Source organism: Thermobia domestica, chromosome 7, assembly GCF_964235325.1.
Source record: "Thermobia domestica chromosome 7, izTheDome1.hap1.1, whole genome shotgun sequence".
NCBI classification, from domain to species: Eukaryota; Metazoa; Arthropoda; class Insecta; order Zygentoma; family Lepismatidae; genus Thermobia; species Thermobia domestica.
This window is the reverse complement of record NC_137460.1, coordinates 56,768,950-56,791,043: the sequence shown is the minus strand read 5'-3', so window position 1 is coordinate 56,791,043 and position 22,094 is coordinate 56,768,950. Positions and strand designations below refer to the sequence as shown.

Sequence of the window (22,094 nt, the reverse complement as noted above, 5' to 3'; positions counted from 1 at the left end):
ACAAATGTTCAACGGGAGAAAATGGGTTCCTTTCTTTTCTTTTATCTCTTTAAAGTTTATTGCTGGGTAGTTTCGTTTTGGTTTGTTGAAATGAATGATTGTTTCTTCTTTGGTGAATGGTCTTTAATACATTTTCAATTGTGGCCAATTATATTTAGTCAGACTATGGACCATCATGAAGATGTCCGTTCGTTTTCGCTGTGCTAACTGCCTCAAAACAAACAAAATGAATGAATAGCTCGCACTCTGTTGCGTCATAGTATAAACAGTGTTTCACCCCATTGCGTTTACGTTTTGTGCTACATACAAAGCAGCGATACATACATACAGTTGTATTACCTTGTGCGTGTACGTATTGCAAATAAACATTATTTTATTGGAGTGAATATCTGGTTTGCGTATTGCTTTATTTGAGTGAATATCTCTTAAAGAGTTTACATTTTGAACAAATTGACTATGTTTGTACCCCTTTAGCGGGTGTGCCTTTGGCACACACGGTTCTGGTTTCAATTCCCAGTGATGGCGTATTTACGGTGTTGAACCCATAGTAAGAGATTAAAATGGCTACGTGAATTACGAAGTATCGAGGCCTAGAAATACAGAGATAACACTGATTGGGATAGTTGTGCTGATCAGTATCACCCAACAGTAGACCTAAGCAATGAAGGTTGAACATCTTAGGCTATAAAAACCAGCTACTCTTGTTTTAGTCTATAGTCGATTAGATTATTATTATTATTTTCTATTTGTGATACACTTGAAATGTGTCCGGAATGTTGGTCAAATGTGTTTTCACACCACGATCAGCAAAAAAGAATTTGGAGTATCGAAACATATCTATAGCAGTGGCGTGTTTAAGAGGGCTTCTGGGTTTAAGACCTCCCCGAAACTATTTACAATCCAAAGAAAATTAAATATCTTGCAGATTTTTCACATTTCCAGGAGCAAAGCTTCCCCCCTGAAACAAAATCGTAAATGCGCCACTGATCTATAGTCAAAGATTACAATACTACACTGATCAGATGGCCTGGGAAATAATTCCTCCGGAACTACGAGATTCCTTCTTGGTTCGTGTTCCTGGTTGTGCTCAATGTGGGCTACCAGTATTTCCACAGTACTAACTTCACCCCCCGTATAATGGAAATACGTTATCTTCCCCGCGGAAATCTTCTGGCATTACCGGTGATACTACATATACTGTATTTTGGATTTTAACGTTCGGCAAAACCTAGAAACACGAATGGCACTAGATTGAAGGAAGATTACTCGAAATTGTTGAGCGAAAAGTTGGGATAAATAAATCTTTTACAAGTTATATTCATCTGACTGTATTATTACTCATCCAACGTTCCTGCTGCGTGACGTACAACTTGATCGGACTATTTTTTTTTTTAACCCTTATTAAATTTTATTGGCAGATACAATTCAATTGGTATTTGTCCATGTACACTCTCTTAATACACACTGTACATTTACGAATGCAAACTAAATCATTTTAAACCCACGAACCATCTATGATGCATCCACGCAATACTAGAGCAGTAATAGAGCAATTCAGATCTTTGTTATTTCTTTTTTTTTTCTATATATATATATATATATATATATATATATATATATATATATATATATATATATATATATATATATATATATATATATATATATATATATACTGGTTCTTTTGTATGGACTGAAACGTACGTATCCCCAACTGAAACATAAGCAGTATACAAACAGCAACAGTATCTGTATGCAAACAAGATGAACACAAACTAACTTGGCTGGTTAGTTTGGCGTTTAGCATGCTTTGTAAGTACCAAGACTGTATGAGATGTGGAACTTCAGCTTAACGCGAGATCTGAACACTTGTGCTCCCACTGAGAATCTAATCTGAATCTCCAACGCCAAAGGCGCTTATGCTAACTATGTAGCCACGAAGTAACTCCACAAACATCTGGTTGCTATACTTCCTCTAAAACGGTTTCCAATTTGGGGACGCGCTCACATGGGGTGAGAATTGGAGCAAGAGGGCATGGGCGTCGATCATGGGGACCTAGCCTCCCCCCTCTGAAGTTTGCTTAGGTCTCCGTCTTGATATTAGATTTCTCATTGATACTTTATTAGCCCATATGTCATAATTAGACTTCGGATCGATATGCACTAAAAAACGGCAAAATATGCATGCAAATATGCGCTAAAAATCACGAAAATATGCACTGAAAATATGCAAATATGCACTAATAATTGTAAATATGCACCAATCAAAAACTAAAGTTAAATGAGAAATTTTATTATCTTTAGAGAAAAAAGTTGTATTACTTGAACTACATATACTTAATGTATAACTATGATGCATTCATGCTACAATACACAACTAGGGGGTCTATGTAGTTTTCTGTGTTTTCTGGCAAAAACCTGCATTTATCAGTCAAAACATCGAAAATGTTCCTTCTGTGTCACGAGTCGTTAAGGGACAGTATTTCAAAGAAGCAAAGTTACTTGCCGATAAATCTGAAATTCGTGCGTCGTTGTTCCCAGGAACACTTTATTTACAGTAGACAAGAATTTTATGCCAGGATTTTTCGCGTCTATTGACTGTGCTTTTCGAAGAAATCCTTGTCCGATTGGTCTTGGTGGAGTCTGTTTCGTTATTGAATCAAATAGCTCAAATGCACTACAAAGTCCTAATCATCGCTCTTCTAATCTCGTTATAATCTTTGAGATTGAACTGAACCAAGCGTCCGAGGCTTCTTGAGTACATTTGGTTTCGGCGGGTTCAAACAGCTCACAGTCAGTACGTGAAATCAAAATACATCTACTTAAATAACTTAAATATATATATTAATTTACAAATAAAAAAGAATGTGCCAAGTATCTGTTAATAAAGAATAAATATATTCAGAAAAGTAAATAAACAATTCTGGTATAAACACATAATAAAACCTGCCTACCGAAATTGAACAGGACTCGCAAAAATTTCCGTTAAAGCTTTTAAAGTTAACTAAGATAGATCTATGCTTAAAAAATAAATAAGATACATACATAGTGAGATAAAATAAATTGTTGTACATAGGCCTACCGTATTCAATTACAGTATTTATTTACGGTACGAATTAATACACAAAAAACTACAGTGAACAACAACAACTACAAAAAAAAAGCCTTCATACAGTTTCAAAAGCCAAGACAGAAACTAGATGCTGTATTTTTCAGTGCTCCTCCCTCTACTTTTGGCTGCCTTTTGATCTATTGTGTATATTACGTTCCTTGTTCCATGTCTCAAGACCAGCTAGAAAACGAGTTATTGGTATTTGAAAATAACTATGTAAATTGCACTTCGTTCAAAAACTCGCCGGTATGTAGGGCCTTACATAGCGGTAGACTAAAGTTAAATGTGTAGGGTAACAAGTAAACGATGACCTTTAAAGACAAAGTCACGGGTGCCCATGTTGTGGTTTCCAAGGGGGAGGGGGGCAGTATAAGCGACGTTTCAAAAATAGTTTCAAATTTTGCTGTAACTAATGTAAAAATTCTATTGGATCTTCGATATTTTGAAGTACAATTTCTTCTAGGGGGCAAGCGCCCCACCTTGCCCCCCTGATGGGCGCCCTTGGACAACGAAGTTCATATACCTAACCTCTCACAGAATGACTAAAATTTTTCTAAATGCTGCATTCCGGAACCTGAAAATTTCTGTTAAAAAGTATATATTAGCATCCAGCATCCGTTGTTCGCAACACAGGTGCCGCTTAAAAATTTCACTTTTTTTCTAACCTTTAAATTCATGGGACTGTGAAATATTTCCATTTAAAATAAATTTCCGTTTAATAAGGAGCCTGATGAAGGAAGTTTTTGTTGTATGAAAAGCCTGTATTCAAAACCCTTATGTTCTTGTTAAAAACAAAATAAATCCACTTTGTTTTAGTGTCCAATTATGTGTAAATCCTAGAATATTTTCTTCTAGCGTAACATTGTCCATTTCAAACAGCAATAATTTACAATGTACAGTATAATATTGATACTTCAAATGGAATGAAGTAATTTGAGCGAGACATGGAGCATGAATGGGAAAAAGGTAAAGTTATCGAAAACGTAACAGAAGACTTGGTAGCAAAGTTATGTTTCGAGAGACCGAGATGCGTATCAAAGCAACACAAGCTTATATATTTAAATACTCATCTTCTTATCTCAGAAAATAACTGCTGTGACAAGTTTCAGATTTTGTAAAGGAAATATTTTAATTAATTTAGAGCTCATTTTCAAAAGGGTTGTTCATTTTTTCCCAAAATACGTTTTTTAACGGTTTCTTTGAGATAAACTCTGTCGAATATGCAAAAAAAAAAAAAAAAAAAAAAAAATCTGGGTTGTTTCATAGTTGTGTAACCTCCTTACCAAACTTGAAACTACTATGAAAACATAAGACCAAAAAGTAGAGCGCTGCTGAAGTTTGAGCTTTTGTGTCGAGCAAAACAGAGATGTCCTCTTCTGAAAACAAGCTTATTTACTTTGAAAATATTACTTGTTTAGCATACACTTTGCAAAATATACTTTGTATTTGAATTGTACTTTGTATAACGTCTCTCAACTTCAATCCAAGAAGGACAATTTCAAAATTTCGGGCAATTCGATCACCTGTAGTGCAACATTTTCAAATTTGAATTTTAACTAGCTCAGAATTTTGTCCATTTTATCCACCCAATAAAAAATGTACCATTCAAATTAACAAAGCAGGGCTATTTCAAATTTCGGCCACTTCGATCATCTGCAGTGCGACACCTTCAAATTCGTATTTTAACTAGCTCAGAATTTTGTCCAATTTGCATTCATTTCTGTTCACCTAAGAAAAATTTTGTACCATTCAAATAAACGAGGGAAGGCCATTTTAAAAGATAGGCCACTTCTATCACCCATAGTGTGACATCCTCAAATTCGAATTTTAACTAGCTCAGAATTTTGTCCAATTTAAGTCCATTTCTGTCCACCCAAAAGAAATGTTGTGCCATTCAAATAAACGTCACTACAAAATTAACAGCGTTGGGCCGTTTCAAACTTTTGGCTACTTCGATCACCTGTAGTGCGACATCTTCAAATTCGAATTTTAATTAGCTCAGAATTTTGTCCTATTTCCCTACATTTTTGTACCATCAAAAAATTGTACCTAGCTTAGAATTTTCCCTATTTTTTTTTAGATTTTTGTACCACCAAAATAGTTGAAATTAGAATTTGAAAATGTCTCACCACAGGTGATCCAAGTGGCAAAATTTTTAAATGACCCTCCTTTGTTAATTTCAATGGTACAGAATTTATTTTTCGTGGTAGAAAAATATTAAAAAATTCGATACAATTCTGAGCTGATTAAAATTCGAATTTGAAGATGCACTACAGGTGATCGAAGTGGCCAAAATTTTGAAATAGCCCTCACTTGTTTATTTGAATGGTACGAAATTTTTTCTTGGGTGAACAAAAATGGGCAAAAATATTCGACAAGATTCTGAGCTAGTTAAATTCAAATTTGAAGATGTCGCACTACAACTAAATGGACCCAGATTTTTCTTTTGGTACTCTTATACTGCCACAGGACCACACAATTTCAAATCCACTCTCTCACACACGCACAACAGTGGCAACTTTAACTTCCGAGATGGGTAAGGTGGAGGGTGTAGGTGATTTGACACCGTTATTTATATCTCTTCCAAAAACGTGACAATCATGCATCATTGCCGAGAGGATGAATCACTCACCTCTTTCTTATTCTCCCTTCATATGACCTTGGAAGATATTCTAAACCAACAACAATGAACCATTTCAAGGTCTTCAATCTAAGTATATTAGAAAATTGAAATTCCATTTATGAGGAAATTGTTAGACGTAAAAAAATGATCAATTTGGTCGTTAATTTAAATATGCATTTATATGCAGTAACGACATAAACATGCACTAACCTCCGAAATATGCAAATATATGCACTATAAAACTCCGCTATTTTACCCCAAAACATCTGAAAGGAATTTCTGTTAAAAGAGCATATGAATATCTCATCAGGAAAAAAACATGCGAATATGCAAAAATCCGAAGTCTAGTCATAATAAAGGACATCCCTGAATTAACCCACCCAAAATTATACAGAAATCGGCGCCACTGCATGGGGGCACAAGCTATTGGCAGTAATAAACTGTATTCGTAATTACAAATATTACGAATGCTGTAACAAAGAGGCGTTAAATTAAATACTGTACAAACACAAAATGACAATTGAGTAAAAATTATGGTTTCCATTAAGAAAAAACTGATAAACAATAATACTAAGCTACAACGCTATCGAAACGTTTTGCTGGAAGTAAACATAAATTTAATATATAATAATAATAATAATAATAATAATAATAATAATAATAATAATAATAATAATAATAATAATAATAATAATAATAATAATAATAATTTTATTATTATTATTATTATTATTATTATTATTATTATTATTATTATTATTATTATTGAAGATGTGATAATTCAATTCTGCATCTAAAATGACACGTATTCAGACAAAAAGCACATATGACCAACGAGCAGAAAGCGAAGTTGAAAATGAAATGTGAGTTTTACGTTTCATGGTTATGCCGACTAGACTAAAGGAGACGGTGATTATGGGAAATGAAGGAATGAGAAAAGTGGGAAGAAACGGGAGAATTTTGAGAAAAACCCACGCACGCGGTGTTTGTCCACAACAAAGTTCACTTGGCTTGAGCGGGGATCGAACCAGGCACCCCGCGCAACAGAAGTGAACGCTCCATCACTGAGCTACCGCGACCCACCGAGAAAAGAAGTACAGTGAAACCTCTCTAAAGCGGACAGCCGTGGGGAATCAAAAATTGTCCGCTATAGAGAGGTGTCTGCCTTCAAGAGGTTTCAGTATTTTGTTATGTAAATTAGTGAGCAAGGTAATATACAATTAGAAAAAAATATTTTTGCATGAATTACGTATTTACGAATATTACCTGAATTATCCTCTGTCATCCAATACTCTATGCTCGAGGCACAACATGGAAATAACATGTTATAGTTCTGTGCACTTTATACTTATCAGTACTTCCTTCGTTTTCAGTATGGCGCTTTAATTTGTAGGGTAATTGCAGTCCTGAAGTGTCCTTTTTGAGACCATATATATACCTGAGGGCAAAAAATACTAAACTTGTCTTCTGGTTGGTTAGAGACTCCAACGGGACAGTAGCATAACGTGCCATCCCTAACGACGGGCAACTGTCAATCACTTTTGTGTCTAAAACAGCTTGGGTGGGAGTTGGGTGCAAGCAAAGGACATAAGAGTGTTGTTAAACAGAGACGCTTCATCTAGGATGCTGAGCAGACAGTTGAGGGGGCAAAATGTTGTCACAATGTATCCTTGGTGACACATGTATGAATTACTAAAAATGTATTATTACTACACTTTTCAACTTATTTCTAGAGAAAGTGTCCGTAATACGGAGGTAAATAATACCTATAAAAGAGAGAAAAGGCTGTCCGTGTCCGTACTAGAGAGTGTCCGCTTTAGAGAGGTTTGCCAATATGTTTTTTCCTATTACAGTGTTTGGGGATTACAAAATATGTCCGTTAAGGGAGGTGTCCGCTTTATAGAGGTGTCCGTTAGTAGAGGTTTCACTGTATACGAGATTTATGAGGAAGTGCACCAGGTAAGGAAGGTTGAGAATTACTGCTTTAAAATGTCTAATTAGATATTTATTACACATCTTGTAGAGTTTAGAAAAGGAATAATTAATACATAGGTCTATACGTATTTTAAATAGCAATTGATAAATGTATTAAATACGCGGAAAATCTCATTGTAATATTCATTAAAGGTATATTATACATAACCACGCTGCGAGGGTAGTGACGTAACTGTGTTATCTTTTTGTTGCAAAAAGTTATTGTTAATCTAGGTTCTCTAGGAATGAGTTTTATCTTTCTTTTCCTTTTAAATGCACCTCATACTTTTTCATTCAAATTAATGTATGATATTCTTAAGGATCATTGTATGCAAATATTTAATATAATATATCTAGTTTCATCTTCGATGTCTTTTCCCACTAAAAGAAAGAAAAAGAATGGTATTGGCGCAACGCCAGTAATCAATACGCGTGCACGCACCGACACTTGTGTTAGCAGATGAGACTTCCAGTTTCTTTTATACTTGAACATACTTTGCTTGATCTGTATATACAGTATTGTTTACGTATGAGTGCAAATATGTTTTCACACTGTTAGCAACGAAACAATTCAGTAGGTACACTGTAAATTTGCTGTTTTCTTTGAGATACGTCTCTTGCTCATGTCATGGATGTGATAACATAAGTTTTTTTTTTTCTTTTGTTTGTGTGTGTGTGTGTGTGTGTGAGAGAGAGAGAGAGAGAGAGGGGGGGGGAACAAATACCAATTTACTTTACGAAATGCCAATTCAAAAAGTTTTGCCCTATGATTAAATCAAAATTCAGCAATATTACGCGGGTCAGTCAGAAAGTTAATTGCACTCCTTCGTAAATACTTTCGGTCAAAGGCTATTTTAACGAAACCGTGTGGCAACACTGCAGACATGTAGCTGTATCGTGTGACGTAGCGGCTTTCACGAGGCAAGTTGAGGTGTTCTGATAGCTACAAGTGGCGTCCAAATTGGAAATGTGTGCAGTTTTTTTTTTTTTTTTTTTTTTTTTTTTTTTTTTTTTTTTTTTTGGTGGACGAAAAAGTGTAACTGCACTAGAATTTATCGGCAGTTGCACGAAGTGTATGGTGAAAATGCAATATCACGTCAAGCTATCGCAAAGTAATGCAAGATGTTTGAAAACGGACGTACAGATATTGATGATGCTGAGCGCGAGGGAAGCCCATCAACTGCGTCAAATGTGGGAATTGCTGTTCGCGTGAATGAATGCATTCTTGCAAAGAGACGCATAACAATAGACGAACTTTCAAAGCGACGGTACCACTTGGATGACAAAGTGAAAGCTGCAGCCCAAGATGGTTATTGGGCATTGGACGGGATTTCTTTGCAGAAGGCACAGAAAAACCATGTGCCGTACCTCGACAAATGCTTAAATAATGGAGGTAATTAAGTTGAAAAGTAGATTGTGAATGGAACTTTGCGATACAAATAAAGTTATTATAAAAATTATATCCTGTTTTATTTTCTTACGCAGTGCAACTAACTTTTTGACAGACCTTGTATTAGCGTTTAACACACACACACACACAAAGGTCCAAAGTAAAACGCGATTGTTCAGTTGAACACATTGATATGGCCGAGTGTAAATTCTTTGTACTCAAGAAAATAGAGTTCTATTTATTTATTTATTTATTTATTTGTAAATCTAAAAAAAAAAAAAAAAAATGATGCTATACCTTAACCAACTCCAGCTATTGATATGAAGAGATACAGCCTTAAATTTTAATTTATGCATAGCCATTTAACGAGATAATGTGTCAGCGTCCGAAAATAAAACAATCCCAAGAATAAACAACCCCTGCCTCGTAGATTTTCTTCCAGGACGAATGAGTTATGCCATATTGTTAGGTTATTCATGATACATTTATGTAGGCTATGTAGTATGAATAAAATCGCCTGTCGTTTCTGTGAAAATAGTCCGAAAAGAACTCCTCCACAAGCATAAACTACTACTTGTAGATTTTCCTTACAAAAATGACTTATACCACACTTAGAATTGATATACTAAAGAAACAAGATCATTAAAGCAGTCTTCGTGTAAATTGCATTTATTATTATTATTATTATTATTATTATTATTATTATTATTATTATTATTATTATTATTATTATTATTATTATTATTATTATTATTATTATTATTATTTTCATTCTTCAGTAAACTACCCTTAGGTCGGCCGCTAATTGACAGCAGGACAGCCTGTCCAGGCTGAGGAGCAAGACACGCACGAAACGTTGTAAACAATTTAATCAATCCTTGTGTCACGAATTCAAGCGATAGCAAGCGTGCTGTAGAGAAGACCCCTCCCCCAACAATATTATCAGCGTTTAACGAAGGAAAAAAATGTCCAATGATGATAAATATATATCATTCAATAGATCTCAATTGAGCCGAATAAAATAACAGGTAAATTCCCATGAGTAGTTTTCGAGAAAATTGATAAAAAAGTATTTTTTGAAAACATCGACATTGATTAAGTATAATAACCACAGATAGCACTTATAAAAATCAAACTTTCGCTGAACTACAAGCTCATTAAACATTTTTGTTCCGATGCTAAGGTACAGTTCAAAATTGTGGTTACACTGAAACTATTCTTTTTCCTGGTACATCAAGCTGAACAAAACGAACTTGACTAAATTCTCATGCCTAGTTTTCAACAAAATCGAGAAAAACGATTTTTTTTTTTTTTGTAGCTCAAAAAGGTATATTATTCATTACTACACGTTATTTAATCCTCTGTGCTGTGTATGTATATAAAACACGCTGTTACGTATAGATTATCTTCACTTTATGGTGATACACATACCTCTAACAATGACACAATAGACATACTTCTTGTTTATTATGAACGAAAATATTTTGATTCAAACAACCTATGCAATGGCGGCTTTAGCGAGTAGGCTGGTTAGGCAGGGGCATACCAAAAAATTTTGAAATAATGTATAAACGCTAAAAGATACAATAAAGAGTAAATATATTTTCGACTATTTATATTAATGGTAGATAATTATTTAACAAATAGCATTATCCAATGCTATAAAAGTAATTTCCTACTTTCACTGTGATTTCCTAATCGATCAAATGTGTATATGTATCCATAAGCGAGGGATCTGGCCTACCCAAAATTAAGGTCCTAAAGCTGCCCCTGAACCTTTGTCAACAGCTTTTACGGACACTCAAACTAGTGTTGTATTACCTTTTAACATAAGTATTGTGTGAAATGTTAAGTTCAATGTCATCACACACACACAACTCATATGCTACGCACAGACCACGTAGAGCAAACCAACCATGATAAAAGACCTGATCACACTACCATGTCTTCTACAACATGTTACCGTTGTGAAGATTTCGGAAGGTCAATCTAGCAGTAAGTTTTTCACAGACGTAATTATAGTGTGCTCTGGGAGGATTCTGTAGACTATACTCTCTCTCAAGGGGGATAAAGGTTGTTAACATTAGAATATTGTGAAAAGAAAAGTTATTAAACCTGCTTTATTGTTTTTAAGCTCACCAAAAATTGGTTATTCTTCCTGAACTAAACTGCTCCACACAAAAAAGTAGTATTGTGTTCAGAAATCAGACACCAGAACTTCTTTGTAATTATTCCGCTTCCTCTTTTATTCAAAACTATCATTAGTAGCTTCCAGGCCCGTATCCAGGAGGGTCTAGGGGGCCGGCCCTCTCCTAAATTTTTGCGGGGCCCCCTAAAATTTTCACGGTAGGCTTGCAAATGAACTATAATATGGTTGGATCGGGCTCCGCCTAACTTCAGCCGAGCTCCCCTACATTTTTGGGCTGGCTACCGGCCTGGTAGCTTCTAAACAACTATTCCAGTAAACATGTTGAACATACTGCTTATGCTATGTCTAAGTTTCATCCAAAGGACATATTAAGATGATTAAATGTATATACTTCCATAAAAATTTACACAATTGTACGTAATGGTTGTTCTAATATGTGATTAACCCCACTTTTTTATATAGTTTTCTTCATTGGTAAACAAAATGGCGTTCTTGTTATCTTGTACAACAATTGAGGCGTTGGATGGGAAAGTGGCGTAACTCATTTTTTCTCAAAAATGAGATTAAGCTTTCTGTGAACCTGAAACCATAACCTGTTGGATGGCGAAGTTGCGTATCTCAGAGTTAAAAATAGGCCAAGAGATGGAAACAAACAACATCGTAAATTCGAATTCATGATGACCCTGCACGGGAAAGTGACGTAAGTATCAATACCTCAGAATGGCTCAAAAGTGACTTACGCCACTTTGCAATCTAACGCCTCAGTTCTTGGTTCAGTCCGTTTATGTTTGAAGTCCTATTCTGAAACTATTTTAATTTATACAAATCTAATAACACCATTTTACAGATATTTTGCTCAAGTTCTAATTTTTTTAAAAAAGATATTCACTAAAAATTTTAAACCGTGGGGGATGAGCATATCGAAGCAGAAGAATACTTTAATAATAATAATAATAATAATAATAATAATAATAATAATAATAATAATAATAATAATAATAATAATAATAATAATAATAATAATAATAATAATTAGTCGAGACATTCGATCGATAGATGTAATTGATTTCAACAAAATGATAAGGGGGACCGTAAATTCTCATGCCTAGTTTTCGAGAAAATCGACATAAATGATTTTTTCAAAACTTGAAACTTTGGGCTGTACGATAACCAGACCACCTACTAAGATGAAGCCGATAATAAAGTATATGCCCTTGTATCAAGATTTTCATTGTGACACTAGTAAGGCAACTGTATACATGGCATGGTTAATAAGATATGCTTAAAAGTTATGATTAACTCTCAGACTTTAAGTTTTGTTTACCTACAATATTATCGAAAGATAAAACATGTCAATCGATAGGTCACATCAAACTGAACAAAATGACATGCTAAAGGAAGATTCTCCTGCGTAGTTTTCGAGAAAAATCAAGAAAAATATTTTAATGGCTTAATTTGCTGGAATACATTGTTTACTTATAAACTATATTAAAAAAAAAAAACTCTTAAATAGCAGTTTATACAGTCAGCGACGAAAGTTCTTTCCGTTTGGAAAAAATATTTTGGGAAGAACTGTGGTATAGCTGGAACGTACAGAAAAATACATTGTTTTTAATTTATTGAAAACTGTATTCAAATTGTTCTTCCACTCTGAAGTTATTTACGAAACTAATTTAATAAAACTGAAAGAAATTTTGTCGTTGACTGTACTTATTATTGGTGACCACCTAACTCTGACATACATATATTTCTATCAGTGATGCATTCACTCTGTAAAAATGCTTCCATTTAAGGGTGTACGCACAAGGGGTTTGGGGCTTAACCCCCCTTTGATATAGATATTGGAAAATGTTTAATATATTAACTAATATACAGGGAGTTACAAAAATGTGCCACAATATTATGGGAACAGATTCCTTATACCAAAATAAAAACAAAAAAAATTCTTATGGACTTGTGCTCAAAAGTGGATAGTGTCGGAGTTATAGGGTGCCGAAAACGTGAAACAGGTGAAATTTAGAAGCTCATAGCTCCAATTCTCTAGAGCCTATCGTAGTCGAGTGTCAAGACATCATTAAAGAACTGGTATGTGAACTATCCAAATATCCATGTTTAAGAATGCTCCAGTACTTCACATCAATTTTTAGAAAGGTAGGTGGAGAACAGTCAAGTACTCCACAAATGATTGTGCAAGTACTGGAAGTCCTGAAATATGCACTGAGGAAAAAAATATTGTAGGTGGCGTACTTAAAAAGGTAGGTTACATGCGTAATTCCTGTAGTTTTTTTGACTTAACATACAGCAGATGTATAACTAAAAACGCATGTTTTATAATACTTTCTGTATAAGTGTTCCATCTATACGTACTTTCCGTATGAAATAATATAAGTGGTCAGGGTCTCACATACAAATGGACTTATATAACATATAGCTGAGGAATGTAGCATAAGTATACGCATGTGCTATACGGAAAACTGTTAGATGTCAGACATCCTGCAACGGTAATGATGTAGCATCTAAGGGCAGTGCCTATGTAGCATACGGATAACGTATGCTCCGTACTAATTTCTGTAGTAAGCAAGAGGATACCGTATGTTTGTAGAATATAGCGCTGTCCGGAGAACGGATTTTTCTCTGTGTGGATATTTGGATAGTTCACATGCTAGTTCCTTAGTGATGTCTTGACTTAACTACGATCGGTTCTATAGTAGTGGAACTATGACCTTTAAAGTTCAGTTTTTTCACGTTTTCGGAAGCCTATAACTACGACACTATACACTCCCGACCACAGGTCCATATACACTTTTTTTCTTATTTTGGTGTGAGGAATCAATTCCCAAAATAGTGACAAATTTTTGTAACACCCTGTATATACCATCACGCTAAATATACAAATCACGCTTATCCTAAAAGAAAATTAAACTCATCTCTTGACGAAATTCTATGTGCACGCCACTCTTTCATCCATTCGATAATTTCATTCTATTCTACTTTAGTGCTCTGACAAATTTTTGACTCTCAACTAAAGTAAGTAAATATTTTTATATTGTTCAACTTTTTTTTTTTTTTAAATCTTTCTTGTACGTACCTGTACCATGGCAAACACAACCAAACCGAAGGCTAGAGATATGAGAACGAGACTAGGTGTGTCATTTGTGGATACCCCTGACGTAGCACTGGAACATCCTAAGTAGTTAAGGAGAAGCGTTCCAATGAATTCTGCAAGTAGAGCTTTCCATACTCCATGTTGGGTGATCTCACGGATCCCTAAAATAGCCTGAATGTCTGGCATGCTTTATCCTAAAAGAGAAAGAAAGAGAAGAAACAATCCATTAAAATTTTCAGTACTTAGTGGATTCAGTTATTAAATTAATCACTACCTACATTCTAATACGTTCTTTTTCTTTTTTCTTTCTTTTTTTCAGAAAATTACTTCACTTTTTATTAACAATCATTTTTACTTTATATGAATGTGCTTACATATGATATAATCGCCATTCAACCAATTAAATATGATTCTACGATGTTATTAGCTTATAATGCAAAAAAAAAAAAAAAAAAAAAAAGTCCAAATTTGATACATATACCAACAATGATCTCACTGAGTTGAACGAAATGATATGGATGGGTAAGTTCTCATACAGGTTGAGGAAAATTAATCGAAGCAAATCCCTTTCATGCGAGAGCCTATTGATAAATCTTGCGCTTATCGCTATGTTTGACACTGTGTCGACATGACATGGTAATTGGAAACAGTACAATATAAGCCAAAAGTATAGCAAAGACTGAACGGGAGTGGGTAGGCTACGTACTCACCAACATACTCAACGTGAGAAAGGTTGTTTCCAGGACCAATGAACTTCCAAATGCCTCAATGCGGACTAGAAACGTGAATGTGTGACGGTTTCCACGGCCACTTCGAGGAAATTTGAATGCAATGAAAACGTTTTTTGTTGGAAATTATTTACAATAGACAATGACGATACGATATCTGGTTATTTTTCATACGATCACGAGACCAAAGAGCAGTCGAAGGAGTAGAGATTTTCCAGTTTCTCCTCGACCGAAGAAATTCCGTAGGCAAAAATCATTAACAAGATCATAGCATCTGTATTTGGGGACAAGATAGGTATTGTGTTCATCGATTATATTGTAGATGATGTCGCTATTTTGTTGGAAGAAATGAGACAGAATTTGGTAATGGGTCCAAAAAGTCGAGAAAAGTTGGTAATGGGCACAATATCCACTTTATTCACCAGATCTAGCACCAAGAAAAAACGTTTAAAGGGATCACTATTATATAGCTGTAAATGAATTATGGCAGCTGCAAACCATTGGTTTCTGGTTCAACCACGTTTCTTCCTGAAGGGTCAAAATAGTTACAGGAACGATAATAATAAAAAGTTACAAGTTTATTTCACTTTCAAGGAAATAAGTTGAATGATTTCCAAGTTCCATTCAGGTAACATTTATTTTTTTTTTCTTAGTAAAACTCATGATTTATCAGCAGGTCATCGTATAGAAGCTTTCTAAATAAACTATTTACAGAAATCCTTGTGTTGGGAGAATAAATAAAGTTTGAAGACTTTGTGCAGCAATGGGTTATTGTCCGCTGTCCTTGGTAGTGTTCCCTGTTACTGCATATTCCTACTGCACTCTGTTCTCCATAACCCTAATTAAGTTTCACCACTATCTTTCAAATTCATTAGGATAATGGTACGTATTTAATGTTGCTTTCTGTATTTTATGTTTAACTATCTTAATTACGATATTTCTACAATTGGTACATATCTTGTTATATACGATTTGTGTTTGGTTGAAATTTTATTTCTCGTTTCAACCAATATAACGGGAAACCGCAGATGCTCCTATTAAGAACTAACTGAACTTTCAACCACAGATGCGTACTAAGCATTTATATATCAGGGAGTTCCAATACTTCTGACCAGAGACGCACCCACGAGGGCCCCCCCCCCACCAAAACTTCATATCTATCTATACTTTCTTAAAATTACTATACTAGTTTAACAGAGAAATTATTGGCGTAGCCTAAACATTTGATTTTATACCTTCCTTTCCTTACAAAAATAATCTAGTTCCATCAGATTTTCTGATAATATAGATAGCAGTAATTAACAATTACTTATTGTCTTTCCGGATGCAGAATAACACATAGACGTATTGGACGCTTCACCAGAAAAGAAACAACTTTGGATCCCTTCCAACAAAAAAATCTGAGTGTAGGCTCCTTCTGACTGATTTCATATTAGTATATCGGACATAATTATTGAGGTTATTGTAACTTTAATTTACCTCTTCTATATTTTTGCATCTTTACTAGAGTATACATTATTATTTATTGCCATTTGTTTCCAATAGTTGAGCCTTTACCTACACTTACTTTAAGTAGAATGTAGATGAACACGAAAGTATATTTAAGATAACTTATAATTTGACTTCCATTTTATTTCATGCTTCAACATTGTCTTTTTGTTGTTGTTGTTGTTGTTCTTTTTCTTTTCTTACATCTTTTGTATGTTTTACTGGCACATCAAGCTAAAGGGTGAAAAAAGTATGGAAAACTCTAATAAACTGATTAGAATCTCATAATGAACGGGGAAAGAAGGAGATAACAAAAAGAGGAGCTCAATTAACGCTCTATTGTCCAAGAACAAAGCAAAACATAACAAGATATACAGAGGATGTAACGCAGTGTGACCAGTTTCACTCTGTAACTGAGAACGGAATTTAAAATAAGCTTTATCAAACCTCATAATAAGCTAATTCTTCATATTGCCTTGGCCTGATGTTGATGAATGAATGATTTTGTAAGGGAAAAACTAGGATATTATATTATTCATTGATTATTTATTTATATTTATTCATCTGATTATATTTAGTGGCTACGGCTATACATTGCCAATTTCTGTATCAAGTTAGTTCGTTCACTCTTTGCTACAAGTCTTGTCACCATCACTCAAGTTAGTCCAGTGTCATTCTGTGACAATGTTAGTATTAATCGTTTTGTATTTGAAAAGTCTGTACTTATGGGTAACAGACTTACTGATCGCATATGTCAATTCAGTATCATATTAATTGGCATTGGAAAATATATCATTTCCTTGTCAATTAATAGAATGCATTACTTGTAAGTTTAGTGTAATTACTCGTCAATAGTCATGATTATTTGCCAGTTCAGTTATTTTCAGTGTGATTAATGGCAGTTCCCTTATTTTATGGCAGTAAATCATAATGCTTCCTGGTAGCCATATTGTTAGCTGTGTGTTTTTGATCATTGCTTTTCCGGGGATCAATTTCCGGTGGGGACAAATATTTTTTCATCCTTCTATCTCCAATATTATTGTTTTCTTTCCTCCTGTTTTGGCAAGCATATTTTCATTGTTTTTTTCTCGTTCAATCCAGTAAAGATTTCTCTCTCCTTCTCCACATTCAAATTTTAGAAGCTTCTGGACATTTTCCATTGTTTTCTTGTAATGTATACACTCGTAAAGTTAGTTAAACATATAGGCTATAGTTTAATTCCACACTAAAGCATGTACAAGAGAAAAAGTTGAGTTGAGTTGATTTTAGTTTAGCGTCCCTTTCAACAGCGAGGCTATATGAGACGTGGACCTACTGATTAACGTGGAATCCGAACCACATGAACTCCCGCCGGGAATCGAACCCGGGTCTCCCACGCCAAAGGCGCGTACGCTAACCGCTTAGCCACGAGGAAGCTCCTACAAGAGAAAAAGAAAAAGGTTCGTCAATTTTGGTGAAGTAACACTTCATTAATAGAGATGGACTGTTCTACCGGGCAATCAGGCAATTGCCCGGTGCACCTTCTTCATTGCGTCATCCGTAAAACAACAATAACGAAAATAAAATGAAGAAATTTCCCAGAAAACTACATTTTTTCTTTAAAAAAAACTCTGTAAAGTTGGAAAATTACACAAGGTAATTCGCGTATTTTGAGAATCTTCATTGGCACTAATTTCTGAACTAGGGTGTAAAGCAGTGATCGTAGGTTTCCTTAAGAAAATTTCCCCCTCAACTAACTCAAACTTTACCCTTTTCTTATCAAATTTTCCCTAGTTTGTTGAGTATCCAATTCCTATTACAGAAGTTATGTGATAAGATTAATTTAGCTATGTGAAAGGAAGTGCCAACTGCATTTGTTTTATTCATTTGCTTTTTGCTTCGATTTTTTTAATACACAAATACACCTAGCTAACAATGGGTGCACATTATACAGTAAAACCTGTCTTCAACGGACCCTTTATTAAACGGAAAACTGTCTTAAACGGAAATATTTCACGGTCCCATGAATTTTGGAGAACAAAACGTGTAAAAGTCCCTTCATTAAGCGGAAACTGTGTTACGCGGACAACGGAAAGAAAAAATAAACATTTAACGGAAAATTCTGAGTTCCGGACTACAGCGTTTAGAAGATGTTTAGACATTTTGTGAGACATATATATTACACTGTCTGCGATAAAATGTTAGTTTTTTTCTTAAATATTTCTGGACAATGTTTACCTTCCCCAACCACTACTCATATTCACCCTCACAAATTGTCCTTAATCCCCGCAACTTAATCAAAAATCATACGGAATGTCGGAAAGAAGAAAACGAGATAGAGGAAGAAGAGGAATACGATACCGAGTTCGAAGAAAAGTGTAGAATAAATACATATCAAGATGCTCTCAGAAGTTTAAAGGAACTGCAAAATTTGTCTTACGGAAAAATGATTCTGATTCACTTAGTATAATTTCTCAGGCTAAAGTGTATGCGGAAATTCAAGCAACCAAGCAGCAATGTACACAGAAAACCCTGCTTGGCTATTAGAAAAATAAAGAAAACGTGTGCATAGTATATTTTATATTCATTTTAATTATTTTGTGTATTTATTCGTAGAAAAAAGAAGTATTGTATTCGAACAATGTACGTACAGCAATATATTTTCTCCGTATGCCCCTTTATAAGCATGTATTTTTTAAAAAAAAAGAAGAGGAAAGGTCTACCTCCACTAAGCGGAAACCTGACTTTAACGGAAATTATTGCAAGTCCCGCTCGATTCCGCTAAAGACAGGTTTCACTGTACTACTTTGAACACACACACAGATGTATTGTTATTGTATTGGTTTATTTCTGAAGGACACAGAAAAACTTAAGCGTTTATATTGGTCAATCAGTCAACAGAAGAGTTTCCCCGTTTTTTCAAGTTTTATCGAGAAATTCTCTTTTTTCCCTTTTTGCTAAATTTCTCTACGAAATTTCCCTAGATTAGGGAGATTTCTCTGAAACTAAGAACACTGGTGTAAGGTTGGCTAACCTGAAGTTAGAGCTATGCTGCCGGTTCTCGTGGCTATCTTCTGCAATCAAACTTTAAACTAAAACACCACCTTGATATTATTCGAAGTTAAAGTTGCGGGTCTTAAAATTCGGATTTTATCTGCTGGTGTTAATAGATGTGACATGGATTGAATAATCCCAAGAAGGTAAGTTGTTTTCAATACACCACATTCTGACATCCAATTGATATGCCGTTTTCACAATATCTGTCCAATCGTCCTTTATATGGAGTTAGTCATTCAGTGTTCATTACGCTAACTCAAAAAGTTAGAATCGGTTAAAGTTAAAATTTTCACCAGAAAAAAGTTATGACTGTAAAATTAAGTGAACATTAAGGCGGGGTTCTTTATGAAACGTTTAATCATGAAAAACAAAACACTTCATTTTTATAAAAAAAATAGAACCCCTTTTTGGGAAACATTTTATTTGCTAAAAGTTTTCTTAGTAAATCTTAGAACATTTGAGCACTTGGTCCTTTCTAAACGTGCAACTGATTACTTAAGAGGCACCATCACGGCGAAATTAAAATACCGCTAATTTTACAGTAATCATATGATATCTTCAAATAGATAAAAGATAATCAAAAAGTGGAACAAGAGCTCACTAGACAATATTATTTTACATGAGATACCGTTATCACTTGACTCACTTATCTGCTTTCGATTTCCAGCCATTTTAGAAATCGGCATTTATTTTTGCGTTTCAAAAATAGCTGCAAACGGAAAGCTACTAGGTGACTCGTGATAACGGTACCTCATACAAAATAATATTGTCTAGCGTGCTCTTGTTCCACATTTCGATTATCTTTTATCTACTTGAATATATCACATAATTACTGTAAAATTAGCGGTATTTAAATTTCGCAGTGATTAGGCCTCTGAACATTTACCTAAAGGCTGAGCTTATTGAACGTTTAAAAACGCTTGAAGCATTAGATGTTTTGAGTTTCAAACCCTATGTATATTATTGCACTGTTAACGTGAATGGATCCCACTTAATCTGATGTATGGTTCCTCTTCTGAGTGACCAAAGTGCATCTGTTTTACATTGTAAATGGGCGTGTGGATATATATATATGCAGGAGCCGTTTTGAAACGAAATCACTGTTGCACTTGGCGTTGATGAAGTTCTTCCTGCCAAAAAGTAATTGGTTTAAGTAGGTCAATGAAATGTTGTTCTCCTTTGTCCTCTTCTTGTAATTGTTTCTACCCCACTCCCCCCACCCCCCAACAAGACAACTTACCTCCTACACTGACTTTGTTCAATTGAGCTGTCAAGAATTTTAGGTTTCGTCCCTGTCAAGACAGGAAATGATACGAGGATTTTCTGTGGATCATATTGAGTGTTTAAAAGCAATGATGTCCCTTTGATAAGGTAATCGTTAAGAGGATGCAAGGGATGGATACAGCTAGTAAGCTCTTTACTTTGACTTTACATGGGTCATAAGCACTTTTCATTATATATTTGATTTCTTTTCAACTGCACAATAATTCGATGTAAACGCAGATAATGTTAATGTAGCTGTACCAATGGAAGCTTTATGAATATTAAAGTTCCAGCCAAAAACTCCATAAAGAATTAGGTTGTACGCAGAAGAAAAGGAGATAAATCTTTCAATAATAATAATAATAATAATAATAATAATAATAATAATAATAATAATAATAATAATAATAATAATAATAATAATAATAATAATAATAATAATAAGAAGAAGAAGAAGAAGAAGAAGGACAGATTTTCAAATACCATTTTATCTAATTGAAAATATCTCTTCCTCGGCATGGCGTTGAATGTGAATACCTTTATTAATTCTATAATACATCCAATCAGGGCGAAAAATTTCGTAGTTAGACGCACTCGCCAATCCAAAAATGATGGTCGCCAATATATTTCATGCACAAGTTATAAGAGGTTCCCCTCCTCCTCCTCCCTGAGGCCCTTGGTTTAACAAAGAAAGAAATTACATCAGGGCGTAAAACTTCAAAATCAGACAATTAGGTTCAGGTTAATCAATTTTGAATTAGACAATTCATATAAATATTAAAAAGTATCTTGCCTTAAGATTTCAGGTTTGTCTAACGGTATCTCCCTCCGCACTGAAGTACCAGTTGTCGATTACAGTTTTCTGATCCAAGTCCTTAAGTGAAGGGCCATTGACGGAAATTGCCAGCAAATCATCCAGTCAGTATTCAGTGAATTTCTGTAAGCAGTCTTAATTCTGTTGAGACTGCTGAAGCCTCTCACACATGAAGTGGTATTGACAGGTAAAAACTGCACAAAATGTGACAATTGGAAGCAAATTTTGGAATCTCGTACTGAAGTTTTCACTGTAAATATTTTTCAGTGCCTGATTCAACGTGAAAGAAGAAAACAAAAGTTTTGAAGACTTCACATTCAGTGTTTTCTCTTAGTGGCAATTATTTTCCTGCGAAACAGAAACTGTCCAGCCCTCTGAGTTTAGGCAGAAGCCATTCCTACTGAACACAGG

At 34.6% G+C, this 22,094-nt stretch overlaps 1 protein-coding gene across 1 annotated transcript in view; it reads right to left on the bottom strand.

Moving 5' to 3' along the window:
• The window catches only part of LOC145690124 (aquaporin AQPcic-like), a 104,090-nt gene that overhangs the window by 25,732 nt on the left and 56,264 nt on the right, over positions 1 to 22,094 (bottom strand). Inside the window, exon 2 of the mRNA XM_081764708.1 lies at positions 14,337 to 14,548. Coding sequence (XP_081620834.1) covers positions 14,337 to 14,540 — 204 coding nt within the window. The 5' untranslated portion in view covers positions 14,541 to 14,548. The remainder of the gene's footprint in view (positions 1 to 14,336; positions 14,549 to 22,094) is intronic.